This window comes from Acartia tonsa, chromosome 4 (assembly GCF_053477335.1).
Source record: "Acartia tonsa isolate MP-2025a chromosome 4, ASM5347733v1, whole genome shotgun sequence".
Lineage (NCBI taxonomy): Eukaryota > Metazoa > Arthropoda > Copepoda > Calanoida > Acartiidae > Acartia > Acartia tonsa.
Window position 1 is genome coordinate 26126469 of NC_137263.1, and position 18988 is coordinate 26145456.

Genomic DNA, 18988 nt, shown 5'->3' on the forward strand with positions numbered 1-18988 from the left:
AATGTTTGTTGAGTTAAATCTTTATTCTAACATACTGATTTTCTTTCAATTTTTTATAATACTGACAAAGGGGTAATTTTTTGTAAAGATCTTGTAATCAAATAGACAATAAGTAAACTATAAGGTTTATATGTAACTTCCAAGAACAAGATATAAACAGTTTGCCCTTTGCTGGTTACAAAATTACATTTACAAAAATTAAATTCAATTATGCATTGTATTACGCCTGTCAGTTAAGTATGAAGCTTCACCTCACTAAGATGTTAATTACCTAGTATCTTTCACAACTTGATTTAGAGCACTTTACAATTTTATTTAAACCTTTAAAGCGCTCACTTACATTAACTTTATAGCGGATAATGTATAAAATTACCTAGTATCCCCTTTTATCTTTATTAAATTAATACTGATTCACATAAATTTAAAATTTTACAACAAAAAAAAATTATTTGTATAAATATATTCCTTTTAATGTTAATATTATAAAACTGAAGTAAACTGTAACTATTAAAACCCCAGGTCTGATGGAGATACTAACTACAACAACCCAAGAGATACAAAATCTGCTGAAAAACAATTAAAACATAGAGATTTTAGAAACAGCTCGGAGACTAAAGAAGAGTCATCCAAAATTACAGCTCATCCGAAATCCGGTGAAAAATCCACCAATAATGAAAATGATACATTGAAGCAAGATAAGTTAAGAAGAGGAGAAAAGTCACAAAATGTCCCAAGAAAAAAAGTTGATACTGAACACATACAAGGAAATGGTTCTTTATATTTTATGCCAGCGATTATAACATTAGTCTTCATCGGCATAATACAAAGACAATTAACCAAAGAAACCTTGAATTTAATATTCAGACTTTTACAAATTTAATTTTTGCTAATTTAATTTTTTTCTTTCCATATTTAGTATAATTAGATATAGTGTATATATAAATATATAAAGACTGAATTTTTAGATGACAATTCCCATGCAACGCCAAAGCAAGACCCTATGGCATCAAATCAACAGGTAGTTGAAATTACAACGTCTTATTTATTATCTTAATCTTTAAATATTTTTGAAAAGTCCATAAATCAACAATACAAAGAAAATTTAGTCAACAAGTAGCGCAGCAACCACAAGCTAACATTCAAAGTTTAGAACTTTAGAAAGCTAAAAAAAGAAGTTAGCAATGCTCTAATGCGTATTTATCAACAATTTATTAGTTCAGTAAGTCTATCTCTGTATCTCTGTCTATCTCTATGTTTGCTAGAAGTGTCTGTTGGTACTTGTATACCTATGTATTTGGTAAAAAATGTTATGATATTACTAAATGTGGTTTTCTGTCAGACGGCTGGAAATACCATTACCTATTATATATTGGTAACATATTTGGTATTTCTTTTTATAAAATAAACAATATACCTAGGCATGTAAATATTCTGATCCTATCATTGTGTTTTAATATGTTGACTGAAATAAATATTTTGATTTCATTAGTAGGTGTGCTTTTAAAAAATATAACTCTTTTAAACCTATGTTTTACCATTTCTAGGATACTGGCACAAAATCTAAGAAGAAAAAGAAGAGTAAAAACAAGGTTAAGGATAGTAAGAGTGACACACCAGACGAAAGTAACAACTCGGATACATTGAAGGCAGACAATAAAAGTAAAGATTCTAGAAACCGAAGGAAGAATAACCCTAATAAAGGACATAGTGAGGTTGAAAAGGATGATGTCAAAGATGGTGGCAAACCAAAGCAAGAGTCGGAATCTACTCTGTCAAGACTTGAAAGTCATACAACACGACAAGATGATAATCACGCAAGACAGGCTAATAACACAGGCAAACATAATAATGAAGGGGGTAATAAGACCAATAAATCTACCAAAAACAAGGAATATTCTAATCACAATACAGAGCGCCGAAGAGACACAAAAAATAACAACCAAAGAGATGCTAGAGATGACATTTACTTTCATAGACCCGCGTCACGCCAAACATCCGACGATGGTTATGTTCGGAATAGAGGTGGGCATAGCAGGCACCAACATCGGGGTGGAAATAGAAATTCGATGCATTTTGATTCGCGGGATGATTATTCTTCCTATGGAGGCCAAGACTACAAAAATACTTCATCTGAATACTCAACTAAATCGTTACCTTGGCGTCGGGGTGGAGGACGTGGCTCTCGCCGCAACTCGCCTAATAGTAGAACCTGGTGGCGAGATACTAGCTCCAGGAACAGTTCACCTCGACGCTGGTCAAGACCCGGATCCAGGGCAAGTTCACCGCGAAGCAGCAGAGGAAACTCTCCGTTCAGATCACGGCCACATTCAAGACGATCCTCTTTTGATCAGCGTCAGTCGCCAGTGTTCATGCGGCGACATTCTCCAAATCAGGGCAGAAGGCGCGGAGGTTCAGACAGCCATGGACAGAATAGACCTTTGTCTACAAGAATAAGAACACAAAGTCCCAGGGGAGGCAATAAGCGTGAGAGCCGGGATTTGGAAGGCTGGAGTCGAAAAGATGTGCCAAAGAAGCAGGAAGGATCTGTCTCACAAACTGTTCCTGACACCAAACCGCCAACAGGACGAATTAAATCTGCTCCAGTTTCAACAAGTCAAACTGTTACACATCAGGAAACATTCAGACAATCGAGACCATACAGCGAGGAAGAAAATAAACTTGTGCGTAAAGAAAGTGATTCCCTGTACTCTGATTGGTCACAAGAGATAGAAGAAGAGGAGGAAAGAAGCTTGTCTCTGGAGCCTCCACCTGCTAACCAACAAAAACAGGATCAGTTCCAAACACACCGCGCAGGAGTTTTACGAATTATTCCTGGCGACCACAATTCAAATTCATCATCCCCCAGCAGCCTGTCGAGCCACAGTTTGGCAGCAATAGATCCACGGCCGAGGTTTTTCGTCCCTGGTAATAATCAAACGCCAGCTGGACCTCAAAACCAGGATCAGCATCGGTACCTTTTCGATCCAAACAACCCGTCGAAGCCAATTTTAATGGACGGAGAACCGTCTCGACGGGACAGGCCAGGATTGGCGTACCAGTCACCTCCAGGTGTCAGTTACAGATTTCCAGTCAGTCTCCCAAGGTAAAAGTTGTTTATTTTATTGTCGTAAGCTTTATTCCCTACAATATTCATAGAAAATTTAGAAAGCTAATCTGTCATTCGTCTAAGTAAGTTACCAAAAAAATCTAACTTTGGAAAGTTTTAAAGTACGACAATATTTACTAATTAATCTCATTTCAGTATATGGTGTCTTAGGTGTCATTTTGTTACACATCAAAGCTTTTAGTAGCGGTATATCTACACATAATGAATTTTTTGAAATACCAAGACTATATTTTAGCGGTCAAACATATATATATTCCAAAATGACTTTCTGAAGTCAGTTTCTAATTTTGGGTTTCTTCTAAATGTACTAGATGAGATTGTTGGGTAACTGAATCATTTTCCCATTCCAGGTTCAGCAGCAGTCCCACCATGGTACAATCCGTCATCTCTGCTCCAATGTCTGGTTTCAACCAGCCTCCAGTTGCTGGCATACAGGGTCCTGACTGGTATGATGTATTCAATCAGAATATTTATGGATCTGGCAAGGTGGATATCAATATAATCGTCAGAATAATCAATGCTGATAAGAGATTGAAGCAAATTATGCAAGGTTAGTTATTTTGACTCCTTTTAAATAGAAAAATGAGGCCACTGTTTCATTTTTCTGTTTTTGAGTTACAATAGATAAAAAGGTCAATGATTGCGCTATTTGTTGTTGATTTTATAAGTAGAGAGATTACTCTTGAGAGATAATATCTGATTGCAACAATAGGAGGAGGGTGGAAGAACCTTCAACACTTGTCATTGGTTGTATTAAACTGAAATTTTCTACTTTCAACATTTAGAGTTATTATATATCTGTTCTTTCAACTTTTGCTCGGATCAAGTCCATCACAAGAAGTACTGACTTCATATTGTTGTTTCACATTTATGTTTTATCTGTGATTAATAATAAATATGTTGGATCTATTGCAATCGTTATAAAATAATAAAAATCCCTTTATGAATTTAAGTTAACAAAATCATATTTTATAAAGGGGGGGGGGGGGGGGGGGTTAATGCAACCATCTCGTAATCAATGATTAAATGGCACTTAGAATTCGAATTTCGATCTGAAATTTTTCATGAGTAATCCTTGGTAGGTCTATTTTCCTTAAATCGAACAAAAAGTTGGAAAAGTAACGGCTGGCGGCTCAGCCGTTTAGCCGTTTTCTTGCCTATTTTCAAGGCAAATTCATCATTAATTACGTAGGAATTAACTTTTTAAAACATATTTTTGGTTTAATTCATGTTAAATAATAGCAATGACTATTTTTTAAAATTTCTAGTACCAACAGCTACTGGCTAGAACCGTTTGATAAGGTTTTTGAGCGACAAAAAGTAATATGTGGAGATAGGTTTCGTGACTAATTTGCTCTTAAGATAGCCAAAAAATATAAAATAGCTGAGCCGCCAGCCTTTAGCCGTTACTTTCCCAACTTTTTGTTCGTTTAGGGAAAATAGACCTACCAAGGTTTATTCATGCAAAATTTCAGATCGAAATTCGAATTCTAAGTGCCATTTACTCATTGATTACTAAATGGTTGCATTAACCCCCCCCCCCCTTATTTACTTTTTTCTTACGGGAGTTTTGTATTTACTTAATGTTTTAATTCTAGATATGATAAAATGTGTACTTGTCCTTCTTGGTTAAAGATTACAAATAGCAATTCTTTTAAAAATTACGTTCGTTACGTTTTCAACAGGACCTATTGTTGTACTGTGTGTACACATACGTAAGAAAAGGGCTTATTTTTTAATTTCGCTCACATAAAGAGTCAGCTGTAAATAATCGCATTTCTTAAGATAAAGCTTTTCTCAGGTAAATTATATCATATAAAAAGGGGGGGGGGAAAATGTGGTGACTCGTGCCACGACATACCAGCAATTTTATTTTGGGTGCTACTCCCTTAGTTTTAGAGATAATTGGGTGAAATCTTTTGGGCTGGGTCACTAATTACCCCAACTAGAGGTATCTTTTAAAAAAAACGGCGGCGGGTCCGCCGCTCCCGCCGTTCGCCGCCATTTTCCGCCGCCGCCAAAAAAAATTTTTTTATTGCATTTCTCGCCGAATTAGGCAATTTGGAATCATTTGAGACCATGTTATTTTTTTCAAAAATTTTTCCCCTTATAACCAACCCTGCGGGGGGACTTAGTCATTTTTTTTCAAATTCTCGTTTATCAAGGTATATCTTAAATTCAGTGCCTCTCCTGAGCTTTTAAAGATATTGAGACAAAACCTTTTGAGGTAGATCAGTAAAAAATATTTGAATAAAAAATGGCGGCGATACCGCCGCTCCCGCCGTCCACCGCCATTTTCCGCCGCCGCCGCCAAAAAATTTTTTATTGCATTTCTCGCCGAATTAGGCAATTTGGAATCATTTGAGACCATGTTATTTTTTTCAAAAATTTTTCCCCTTATAACCAACCCTGCGGGGGGACTTAGTCATTTTTTTTCAAATTCTCGTTTATCAAGGTATATCTTAAATTCAGTGCCTCTCCTAAGCTTTTAAAGATATTGAGACAAAACCTTTTGAGGTAGATCAGTAAAAAATATTTGAATAAAAAATGGCGGCGGTACCGCCGCTCCCGCCGTCCACCGCCATTTTCCGCCGCCGCCAAAATTTTTTTTATTGTATTTCTCGCCGAATTAGGCAATTTGGAATCATTTGAGACCATATTATTTTTTTCAAAAATTTTTCCCCTTACAAGCCGTCCTGTGGGCGGCGGAAAATGGCGGTGGATGGCGGGGGTATCGCCGCCATTTTTTATTCAAATATTTTTTTGCTGATCTACCTCAAAAGATTTTGTTTCAATATCTTTAAAAGCTTAGGAGAGGCACTGAATTTAAGATATACCTTAAGAGTCCCCCTGCAGGGTTGGTTATAAGGGGAAAAATTTTTGAAAAAAATAACATGGTCTCAAATGATTCCAAATTGCCTAATTCGGCGAGAAATGCAATAAAAAAATTTTGGCGGCGGCGGCGGAAAATGGCGGTGGACGGCGGGAGCGGCGGTACCGCCGCCATTTTTTATTCAAATATTTTTTACTGATTTACCTCAAAAGGTTTTGTCTCAATATCTTTAAAAGCTTAGGAGAGGCACTGAATTTAAGATATACCTTAATAAACGAGAATTTGAAAAAAATGACTAAGTCCCCCTGCAGGGTTGGTTATAAGGGGAAAAATTTTTGAAAAAAATAACATGGTCTCAAATGATTCCAAATTGCCTAATTCGGCGAGAAATGCAATAAAAGAAATTTTGGCGGCTGCGGCGGAAAATGGCGGTGGACGGCGGGAGCGGCGGTATCGCCGCCATTTTTTATTCAAATATTTTTTACTGATCTACCTCAAAAGGTTTTGTCTCAATATCTTTAAAAGCTCAGGAGAGGCACTGAATTTAAGATATACCTTGATAAACGAGAATTTGAAAAAAAATGACTAAGTCCCCCCGCAGGGTTGGTTATAAGGGGAAAAATTTTTGAAAAAAATAACATGGTCTCAAATGATTCCAAATTGCCTAATTCGGCGAGAAATGCAATAAAATTTTTTTTTTTGGCGGCGGCGGAAAATGGCGGCGAACGGCGGGAGCGGCGGACCCGCCGCCGTTTTTTTTGAAAGATACCTCTAGTTGGGGTAATTAGTGACCCAGCCCAAAAGATTTCACCCAATTATCTCTAAAACTAAGGGAGTAGCACCCAAAATAAAATTGCTGGTATGTCGTGGCACGAGTCACCACATTTCCCCCCCCCCCTTTATTTCCTAGTATAGTGTAAGGAAAATGACATATCCTTTAATGAGTTAGCCGAGTGTTTTGTCAGATTGACGATTTTGGGGTCAGATTATGCTTCTTGTCGTATAATTCTATTATTTTATACTAGGAATAGAATTAAAGTACAACTCCATATCATTAAGGAAGAATGAGTCCAATTGTTGTTAAGTAAGAGATATGATAATTTTAACATAGTTGAAGTGTAGGGTCTTTTAATGATTTATATGTCAGGGACATAGTTCTTCTAGGTTAGACTGGCCCAAAAAAAACATGAATTTTTTAATCTGTACCATATCAATTTGCTGATGCCTTAAAGTTGTTACCGGCTCAAAAGTAGACCTATTAGTGAAAACTAGACCTCTCTAATGTGAAAATTGACCTCGACATTTCAATTCTAAGCTTTTTATCAAAAACTTAAAAAAAAATATTTTAATGATTTTAACAAAGAAATAATTAAAGAACTGCCAACCTAAAATAATATAACAAGAGTTCAAATATAAAGCAATTATAAAAAGTAGACAGATCTGCCATTCCTGTCGAATAATTCCGAAAAACGTCTAAAAATTTATTTAAACTGATAATTTGTGTAAGAAATTGAACTAAAACAGTATGTATTAGTCTTACAAGAAGAAAAATGATGAAAAACTCTAAAAAAATCTACATTTCAAAGACATAAAATAGGGAAAAGTGTTTTTATAATAAATTTCATGTCTCAACAGACATTGTCGCCAAAAAAGAGACAATTTATTGAAATATATAGGGCTAAAATCTACAAACAATGCATAACCTATTTTATCTTTCAGCGCATTGAAAAGTGATTTAGGCCTTCATTTGGGCCACTCTATTCTAGGTGTTAGAACCAGTGCAACTTAAAGGGATAGTTGAACGAAGTGCATTTAAAAAGTTTGATTGCAAGCATAAGTTGTAAGAATACCATCCAACATATATAATTTTGTATTACAATCAATTAGACACCACTAAAATAGTCATCATGCTGTTATGTGAAAACAGGACAGCCATATAAGTTGCATAGGTATATAAAAAAATGATTTTGAAGTCTCGATATTTTTTAGACTACCTGGTACAAAATTTTAATTCTTTCAAATATATGTCCTATATATGTAGTTTAAACTATTGAACAGAAAAAAATATGCAGTTCACAAAATTCAAGTTTTAACATCCCCTTTTTTTATTTTTAATCTTTTGGTGGTTTAGTGCTATGATGTAGTTTTTAACTTATTATTCTGGCAGTAAATGCTCACTAGCAGACCGATAAGATCCATCGGCCTATCTGTATGCTTTAGAGCATCTCCAGTTTTCATTTGGGGGAATATATTTATGTTCCTTATACTGTTTAAGAATGAAAGCTGTTTTTATAAGGAAGATTTTGCTCGCTAAAGCGCAGCTACTTTATAAATCACATGGTCCGTCATTTTCTCTCTACTTCTCTGGAATACATCAAATTTTTTCAACTGTTAGGTATCAAAGATTAATTACTGAAAGATTCATATGATCTGTGTCCTCTACAACTGATATGGAATGTCTGTATGTCTGTTATGCTTTCTTTAATTGTTCTCAATTTCTATTAAAGATATTTATATTTTTTGAATATCTCATAATATTTTCATGAGCTAAAAGCATTTTATCTTTTAATTCACTTTTTATTTCGTCTGCATGGCTGTTCTTACTTAATTATTTATCTGGTGTGTGACTTAAGATTATTGTCATCCTTGTTTGTGTATATTTTTTTATTTATTTAATTTTGTGTATTGTTTAATAACAAAAGATATAAAACTTTTATTCTAAAATTTACAGAACTTGTTAAAAATATTTAAAAAAAAAAAAAAACAATAGGTAGGTAAACTAAATTTCTTTTGTCTTTTTATATTAACAATAATACTAAAGATAATTTTTATTCCATGAATACCAAAACAAAACAAAGAAGTATTTTAAGTTATTTCAATGGATGACGTTTAAGTGTTTTTAAAAGCGAAGCTTTTCTATAATTACGGTCGGTCCGTCCGTCTGTCCCTACGTACTTTGCATGGTGATTCCTATAGTAGTTAGTTACGATATAGAAAGCGTAGCAACTCTATAAGCATTACCAGAATGTCCGTACGTCCATTTTAAACATCTTTTTGAACAACAAATTTTTATGTGATCTAATCATCCGATTGATCTGATTTTTGGTATATTGATTCCTGGGACAACATAGTATGATGTTATAAGCGAAGCAACTCTAAAACCAAGTCCTAAAAATGTAAGTATGTCCATAAACATTATCCTGTATCATGCAGTTTTTCAACAAATTTATTTAAAATTTTGCTTCGACTCTTATACATTTATATTCTGATTATTCAGTTCTGACACTATACAAGTTTTAATGTCCGTTTGTCCTACCGTTTCAGTGATTCGTCTTTATGGATGTTGTCATCCTTGTTAGATGTAAGAGTGGAAGAGAAAAGTATTTTTCTAACCTTGTATGCCGGAACGGATTTGTTGAAATTAAGTTTTAATGCCTTTTAGGTGAAAAACATAAAAAATCTTTTTTTATGACCTTCTTAAGATTTACCTCGTGTCAAAAAAGAATACTAAAAACATGTATGAGCATGTAATTTTTTGAATGATAATTTATGACTTGCTGAAAAGTTTCTGACAAAATAGTTTCTCCTTTGGTAAAATATTTCTGTGTAGAAAAAATAGGTAAAATATAAACGAGCCAAAATTACAAAAAAAAAAGATAATTATCTAACGTCGTTATCCAACCAGTGGCGTTCACAGGGTTTTAGCAGTGGGTGTAAACATTAAGGGGGTTAAAAAGTGGAGGGAGGTCAAAATTTCAATTTTAAGGGGTTTTGTTGAGACTTCCCTTCCTAACGGCCATGTTCCAACTAATCTGTATTTTGTATTCAGAAGGTGCCAATGTTGTGAGTAGTAGATGGGAATATCAAGTAGGGGATGCAAGACTTGAAATTTTGGTAACAATTTTATTTTTTTATGCGTGAATTTTATTCGGAATAAGTCTTAATTTAGCTTAGCTTTTCTGACTCTCTCACTCTCACTGTAGGTGCAGACCTGTACTTTGATTTTTAAGATAGGGTTGTACATAGGAAAATTTATTTCTCTAAAGTAATGCGAGTTTTATTAAGTTAGTCCGTTTAGAAAAATTTTTTACTTTTGATTTAATCTTTGCGTTTTAGACAAGATATGGCTTTGATTTAAGATTTTATTATTATCTGTCTTATAATTTTTTCTAGAATGCTGGTTGGCACTTGTTGAAGACTGAGTTGTATTTTGTCTGCAACAAGGACGTGGATGGTCACATCTGGAAAACAGTTTTCCATGAGGTCATTGAGTTGCTGAGAGAAGCATATCTTAATCCTGAATATACCAACCCTGAAATGAAACAGAATTTGAAAATTTGCCTCCTCAAATTGTTCGATGAGGGAATGGACTATTATAACCAAATGTTGAAGGATGTTTCTGAGATTTACCATGTAAATTTGGACAGATTTTATGACGTTTTGGAGCCACGAGATTTGAGCAAGACAGGCAAGCTGGCCCTCATTGTTGCTCAGAAGATACTTCTCTACCTTGGAGATTTATCCAGGTACAGGGAGCAAATCAATGGAACTACAAACTATGGTCGGGCACGACAGTATTATCTCAAGGCAAATCATTTAGACATGAGGAATGGTCGGCCATTCAATATGCTTGCTATATTAGCAAAAATGAGTAATAGGAAGTTTGAAGCTGTTTATTATAACATCAGATGTTTGACATCCAATAACCCGATACCAGCAAGCAAAGAGGGCCTGGGAGTTTTATTCTACGAGATGAAGCGTCGCTGGGAGGCGAATGAAAAGCAGAAGCTTGACAAGAAGGCAGAGGAAGAAAGATTATTAGAAGACTCATATCTAATCAAGGGAAGCAGAATTCGTAGAGAGATTTGGATCCGTGATGAAGACGGCAAACGGTTGCACCGAACAACATCAGCCAACACAAATTCCGAATCATCAGCACACGAGTTCGATACCATGTCAATTGCGGATCTCAATAAAAGATTTATCAATACATTTCTCCACATTCATGGCATATTTTTCACTCAGATCAACACGGAGGATATCAGTATTGCGTCGGAGAGTTTGTTGCATCAGTTTCGAATGTTGGTCAACAAAACTCCCCTCCCAATTTCTGTAGAAAAACTGGTGCAGATTATGGTGTTGAATATGTTTAGCATTGAAAAGACAAAGATGAAGTCTGGTTCAGAATCTCCAACATACAGATCCGTGACACAAACCAAGGCTTTGGAGTTGGCAGGCGACATGTTTGCTGTTATGCTTGAGCGATGCAATCTTCTCATTGCCGCTTTAGATCCATTCGAATTGTTGGAGTCGAGGGACATAAGGCAGGAAGATTTGAGCCATCTGCTGTCTGCTATTAAAGTTTGGTGTGATTGGTTGATGGGCAACAATGATTCCTGGTGTCCTGTTGTTTCTGCAGAGCCATTCACACAGCTAGCCCAGCTAGCGACCAGACTGGAGCCATTGAAAGATAGGGTCTCCCAGATTTTATCACAGTGCTTGTCTGACGAAGCTTGGACAGCCCTACCACAGTCTCGTAGGGCCGATTATGAAATTATTAGGCTAACTGAGGATTCGATTTTATGCGAATTTGAGTACTGGTTCCGCGGCCTAGAGTGGTCTACTTACCGCCAGTTTTGTCCTAAAACTTGTGACCTTCCCAGCGCTGAATTTGCTAAGCGTGTAGATCAAATCAGAATGTGTGTTGAGTTTATGGAGGGTCTTGATCCTCCTGTTTTAAAATGGTCTGTACCTGACAATAGCCATGTTTGCCTGGTAACTGACAGGGATGAATCAACGCAGGCCAGCGTTGCCAGAGATATGGCAGAAGCAAACCTAACTGCTCTCATAGCCAGAGACGAAGATATTCTTGAGGAAAGCTACAGCGAAGAAGAGGAAGTAGGAGACGAAAGCAGAGATGAAGAGTTAGATGAAGTGACAGAGGAGGTGGCTAGGCTCAGACTCAGGAAGGTGGAGCTGGAGAGGTTGCAGTCCGCAGAGGCCAGGCGGGCACAGAGACAGATTCTGGACCAACATGTCAGGACAACTCTGGAGATAAGACCTAAGTTTGTGGTGCCGGATACAAATGAATTTATTGATAATTTAGAATCAATAAAGGAACTAGCTAAGTCAGGTTAGTTTCAATTTTTAGTAGCGAAGCTACTCTATAATTCACTTTGTCCGTCCGTCCGTCAGTCAGTCCGTCAGTCCGTAACGCTATGGGGGAAATGAGATTTACTCAGCTCCTATAAAAGATAGAATGCTGAAATTTTTTGACAACATTCCCATCATTAAGGAGCACAATTGACTATAAAACATCATTGGCGTTCGGACCGATTTTTAGCAGGTTTTAGGCTATTTTTATATTTTCCACATTTTTCTCCATATCTTCATTGTTTATGGTCCGATTTTCAAAATTTTTTCAGTTACAGACATCAAAATTAAATTTCCCGTCGTTTAAAGGAACAACCGTGAAGGTCAGACTGCCTTTTCAGCAGGTTTTAGGCTATTTCTATAGTTTTCACATTTTTCTCCAAATCTTCAGTGTTTATGGTCCGATTTTCAAAATTTTTTCAGTTATAGTTATCAAAATTAAATTTTCCGTCTTTTAAAGAAAACAACCATGAAGGCCAGACTGCCTTTTTAGCAGGTTTTAGGCTGTTTTTTATATATTTAACATTTTTCTCCATGTCTTCAGTGTTTATAGTCCGATTTTCAAAATTTTTCAGTTATATACAGGGTGCGCCACATAAATCCGGACTTTTTTTAAACGGCCATAGCGCCAAAACTACTTGACCAATCAGGACGTTTGATCCTACTATAAAAAGCTTAGGTAATGACCTTTATGCCAATGAAAATCTTTAAACGGTGGAGGGCGTGTAAGCTGAGCTGGCCGCGCATATGTTCAACAAGGCAGATTCAATTTGCGCAGATAAATTACGGAGGATTTATGACTTGGGCCTACTAAATCTGACCTAAGCCCATCTGTAGGTGAGATGGACTAATGAAACTTGCTGGAGATACTATCAGATACCTAGTGAAAACACTAGAAAAGACTAGAGCTCTCTATCCCAGCTGACTTGGCTGTAGTACTCCGACAAAGTGGATCGTGGTAGATTTTAAGATGTCAAAAACGTCAAAAATCGTGAAAATTTCTCAGGACTACATGGGCCAATTTGTAACCTTAAAACTCGTTTTAGACTATGTGTTGCGATGATAACCCTAGCTTAATCTTTATGCCATTGCCAAAAATGTATTAAACGTTGTTCTAGTTTAATTGTGGCCCAAATGAGAGCCGCCGTGTCGAAGGGTAGCTTGAAAGATGGGTGAATTTAGATCTTGCCGTTACTCATGTCCCTAAGGAGATATGGCCTCCCAGCAGCCCCGATCTTCTTCCAATTGACTTTTGGGCCTGGAGCGCAATTAAAGCATGAACCAATAGACGCGCTCATACCAAAAAGACCTCTCTCATTGCTCCTATCATTGAGAACTTCGCCTGCTTGAACAGGGACATAATGACCAGGGTCGGCGGGCGGTTCATGGGGCGGGTAGAGGCGGTGAATGAGGCTGGCGGCGATTTTATTAAATAATCTAAAAGTCATATACCTAGGTTGCTTCCCAGTTTTTAAAATTCAATAAAATCTTTAAAATTGACGATTTTATGTTTATTTGTTTAAGAATAAGAAAAAGTCCGGATTTATGTGGTGCACCCTGTATATCAAAATTAAATTTCCCGTCTTTTAAACAAAATAACCATGACGGCCAAACTGCCTTTTATCAGGTTTTTGGCTATTTTTATGTTTTACATATTTTCCCATATCTTTGTTTATTTTGATGCAATTTTCAAACTTTTATGGGATATCTGTATCAAAATAATTTTTCCCATTGTTATGAGCATCTTTAATATAATTTACTTTGACCATCGTCATCATGCAAAATAAAACAAGGTTTCATGTTTATTTTATCCAATAAATATATTCTTGATTTTAGTAAAAACCTTTTAAATCTACCTGTACGTATTCCAATCGACGATTTTTTGTGCTTCGCTACTTATGGATGTTGTCATCCTTGTTTTATTAGCGCACCAACTCTAGATATGGTCTAACCTGTTTTTATTCTGATTTTCAAATATTTGAATCAGCGGTTGTTCACTTTACTATAGTCAGTAGGGAAGGGTGGGATTGGGGATGGGTTATTGAAAAGTACAAGTGGATCTATTGGGAGCTAACTTCCAAATTTGACTTTTACAGTTCAAACGTTTAAAATGGGATATTTGTCTTTAAAAAATTGAAAGCTTGTCGTCTTTTTATGAATATGCGTTTTGGAATAAAAGGTTTGTTTATATTTTCATTTCTTTTTATTTTTAAGTCAAAACTTGAAAATGGATAAGTGTTTTCTTTCTAGTTAGAATAAAAGGATCGGCTTCTCCGCCCTGCTAAAGTATTTAAGTATTTTTACCATTGATGCGGAGTCGTTTGATTTTTGGTGCGGCTCCGAGGAGCAACCTCTGAAAATAACGGCTCCGGATTTGCCCCCGGCTCCGACCTAAAATCAAGAAAAACTCAACAACAAAATTTAAAAAAAAAAGGAAATAAAGAACTTAAAAGGGTTTCCACATTATAAAAACTTGATTAAACTTTAAGCTTAATCAAGGTACAAAAAACTTTTTTTCCCAGTTATTTTTCTAGATAGCCGGAGCCGCTTTGAAAAATACGGCTCCGGCAAAATGTGGCGGCTACGGCTCCGCATCCCGATTTATAATTTCTTATATCAAAATAGAAATATATTCATGTTTTAAAAATATAAATACAAGAAATCTCTTATATAATTTCTTTTTATTGTAATTAGATCAAATATTTATAATGAGGTCTTTCAAAATATTTTAAATAAAGGTACTAAGATATAAGACAATTATTCAAAAAGAAGAAATAAAATACTTAATAAAAGAATATAGCAATTTACATAACACTGAAGTACCTTATTTTTAAGTATTTCGTAACAATGTAACTTGGTTAAATTTTATTTGATGCTTTCCCAGATAGTCCCGGTTGTGAACTCCTCCCACTCCCTTATTTTAATAATTTGAAAAAAAGGATGTTAAGGTTTTCTCTTTGTTTAACCTGATGGGGGCCGGGCCCTAACCCTAATGGATTACCTAACATCTTATTTGGACAAACAAAAGACAACATACTCTCTCCCTTATTTTCAATTTATTTCAAAATAAGAAGGGGGTGGGTTAACAGTGCTTAAGAGAGTATTTTGTGTGATAGCGCCTCTCATTTTATTTATGACCATTCCATGTAATATTATATACCTATTATTTGGTTTTTTAGGATCAATCCAGATTCGTGTGTCTGTTGTTGTCCTAGGAGAATTGGAAGGTTTAACCAAGAGTCGTGATCAAACAGAGAGACCTGAACATGCAGCCATGCTCAGACAGAATAGTAAAGCTGCGCTCACATGGATAAGGGAGAAGCCTGCCAATGTTAAGTGTGTCACAACAAAAGGTAAAGAATGTATTTTTAATCCTTAACAGGTAACAGGATCTGTGTGTGTGTGTGTAAGAAAGAATATCACAATGCAGCATCTCATAGGTTTGGTAGGTTTATAACTATTTTTCCAAAAATTTTAAAACTAAAATAAAAAATGGAGGGGGTCGAATTCAACCCCCACCACTTCAAGTACCCCGAGTACCTCTAGATGCATAGATCTCGGAAACAGCCAGACTTAGATGTTATTATATCGCTTTAGCATTATGCCTTACCATTCTTAGAATCAACATGTCATTAATCTAGACAATACCATGGTTATATTAAATAAAAAGTTGGTGTCAAGTTAGCTAATTAATCAACATTTAAAAATGGACTCGCGGACAACTTTCTAATAATGAGTTAAAATTAACTTTATTGTTACAAGAACCATCATGCAAAGAGTGTCAAAGATCAGGCGATTCTTACGTCCAAAAAATAACGGTCAGTCCAAGCTATCCATTGCTTAGCCTACATGTAGAAAAGCAAGCTTATTTTTGAAACCTTTAATTCTGTAGATAAGTTATCAAGTATCTTCTCAATTTTTCCACATACTAGTACTTTTCATAATAAAATGTTAAAATAGATTAAATATATAATATTTTAAAGATAATTTAAATTAATTTCACGTATTCATTCGAATCCGGTGGACAGGAACCGGTTCTCATCAATACGAAAAAACTATGTCTAGCATCGTATTATAAACCGCTTTCTACGAATATAGAAATGTACAATCATAAGATTAAAAGCATTTTTTTAGCCCGTGCCTTCGGCACCTCGGGGCTAAAAAAACTGGTTTTAATCTAATAATTGTACATTCTATATCCGCGGAAAGCGGTTTATAATACGATGAAAGAAATAACTATTCCCAGTCACTAATAATAAATATTTTAATCAAAAATATTTTGTCATTTTCTTCTTAGAACTGAATAGATTTAAAAATTCCATAAATTGTAAAATATTTTACTTGAAAGAAAAAATCTTGAAAATTATTTTATTTTTATTTTGTTCTTTCTTTTTTATTCTTCGGCTAAAATGGTTGAAATTTAAGATATATTATAAAGTGAAGCAAGTCTGACTAAGTATGTTGCTTATGCTTTTTCTATGCCTAATAGTTATGGGAATCTACAAAAAAAAGAATCAGAAGCCTAGCCTATGTCAGTAAGGAAAAGTGTAATTATTAGTTTTCAAAAATTCCGATGGAAAGGAACTTTACTTATGAAAGGAAATATTATATTAAGGAAAAGCTGCGCTACTTATAATTTTTTAATACTATATCGCTACTTTGTAATTAAGTGATAACAAACTTTTACTTATCGTAGTTGGAACATCTAATTCAAGTTTTAACACATTTTTTTCTTTGTTGATGTTATATATGATAATTTATCTTTAGTAGCGATGATACTCTAAAGCTAGCTTATAATGTTCGTCTGCCAAAAATGGGAATTTTGATCTACCCGGTTGCCGTAAGTGATACAGGACTGGTATTTTTGCTCAGATTTTGTTGATCCATCAGCATCTACTTAATTGGAAAACAAATTTTCTTTGGTGACAAAAATTTAACAGGAAGATAGTGTTTTTTTGGTACACCGACATACGTCCTACTACGACAAACGTCCTAATGCGACGAACATCCTAATCCGACAAACCTCCTAAACGACAAACGTCCTAATGCGACATCTTTTAAGTAAAACCCCCTAAAAACTTTTTCAAGCGATATCACATAATTTAAGTGTGAGGTAAGGGTCGATATTTTTAATGCAAGGTTGTATCGGGTTCGGTACCTTGCCGTTGGGTAGCCAACACAGACTTTGGGACAACTGTCGGACGGATTTTTAAATTTTACCCTGTGGAAAAAGTTATTCAAGAGAGAAATTTCGGTTTTGAATTTCGTCCCTGTGTGTTTTATCGCCATATTGGATTTTATTGTTCAACTTTTTTAACAGCAGTGGTGGATTTTGTCCTCAAATTTTGGGAGATTTTTTTTATTTAATAACTTTTGAAAAATTTTAGGACGTTTTTCTTAAGAAATGTCGCATTAGGATGTTTGTCCCTTTAGGTGGTTTGTCGCATTAGGGGGTATGTCGCTTAGGAGGTTTGTCGCATTAGGATGTATGTCGCATTATGAGGTTTAGGACGTTTGTCGCATTAGGACGTTTGTCCCTTTAGGAGGTTTGTCGGTGTACCGTTTTTTTCATCTCGTTTTAACTTCTACTACTACTATCATAATGTAATTGTACAGTTCTAAAAAAGTTCAACTATGCAGCTTTTGCATAGTTCCTTTTCTAGTAAGCGGACTCTTCTATGGTGGCGGATTTATAATTTATTACTATTTACTCATTTCATTATTTAGGTAATATTTTGACCAGCCTGATTGTAACAGCTGAACAGGACAGTGAGGTTGACCGGACGAATGATGACAGGATTCTGGAATGCTGTTTGAACCTGGATACCTCCCCGCCCTCCTGCACGAAGGATGGAATGAAAACAGTTTACAGAAATTCTGTTTTACTTACAGATGACAGGTAAAATTTATCTGACAGAGAGAGAAAAAATGGACACAGAAAATTTTAAAGGTCACTATTATGTCAAAAGGCACTTGGATGTAATTTAGTTACAAAAAAAGGTTTATCTCTAAATGTGTGGGCTATAAAAAATATATCATTATAAAATTATTTTTTTATATATTCAATGATTCATCACCTTTTATTGTTACCATACAACTTGTTGAAAAACTGAAATATAATATTTATTAGAAAAAATTCTTTAGAAATATCGATTATTTGCTTCTAAAGGTAATTTTCTTAAAATATTATTTAACTAGAATCTCATTATAGAATCAATAACATTTATTGAACTTAACTTCAACTTGAAAAATTTATGAATATTCCTTACTTATATACTAACAGGATGCTTGTCGTTATGTCGTTTTGCACTTTCAGGGATGTTTATATTAGTCCAGCATTCATACATACTTATTAAGCAGCTGCGCTTCTAATGAAATTAATACAAATGAATAATCAAATATATTTCAGAAACTTGAAGTTAAAAGCTCACATAGAAGATTGTGCTGTCAGTAGGATCAAACATTTTATACATTGGTTCTCAAATAAATCTTAATCAAATTTTATTAATATTTTTTTTAATTATTGTGTTCTTTCAATATTTGTATTTACATTTACCAGTATATGTTTATATTTATAAAATGTGTTAAATTGTTACCATTGATATTCTAATAAAATTTTACAATTAATGTTTTATATTAAATTAAATCTTGTTTAATATGTTAATTATTGTATGAAGGATATTTGTTAGTTTGTCTATGTGAAGCATAGAAAGATCTCGTAAACTGATATGGTTCTTCTTTACTTATAGTGAATCTTTTTGTAGGTCTAGGGAAGATCTATATCTACTTTTTGAGTGGGTTACTGTGCCTTTTTTGGGGGTCCTTTCTCTTAAGTGCAAACCTAGAGATTGGGATAAATCGTTAGTATATGGATA

The 18988-nt window shown here is 34.9% G+C and overlaps 1 protein-coding gene across 1 annotated transcript; it reads left to right on the forward strand.

The window, feature by feature from the left end:
- The first annotated feature begins 523 nt into the window (after positions 1 to 523).
- Positions 524 to 18740, forward strand: LOC145316574 (telomerase-binding protein EST1A-like). Its single transcript, XM_080157175.1, has 9 exons — positions 524 to 762; positions 964 to 1018; positions 1545 to 3103; positions 3478 to 3677; positions 9790 to 9854; positions 10134 to 12093; positions 15293 to 15466; positions 17841 to 18012; positions 18523 to 18740. Exons 2-9 carry the CDS (start codon positions 1001 to 1003, stop codon positions 18605 to 18607), a joined length of 4233 nt encoding a protein of 1410 aa, XP_080013301.1. The 5' UTR covers positions 524 to 762; positions 964 to 1000; the 3' UTR covers positions 18608 to 18740.
- Positions 18741 to 18988: the final 248 nt, after the last annotated feature.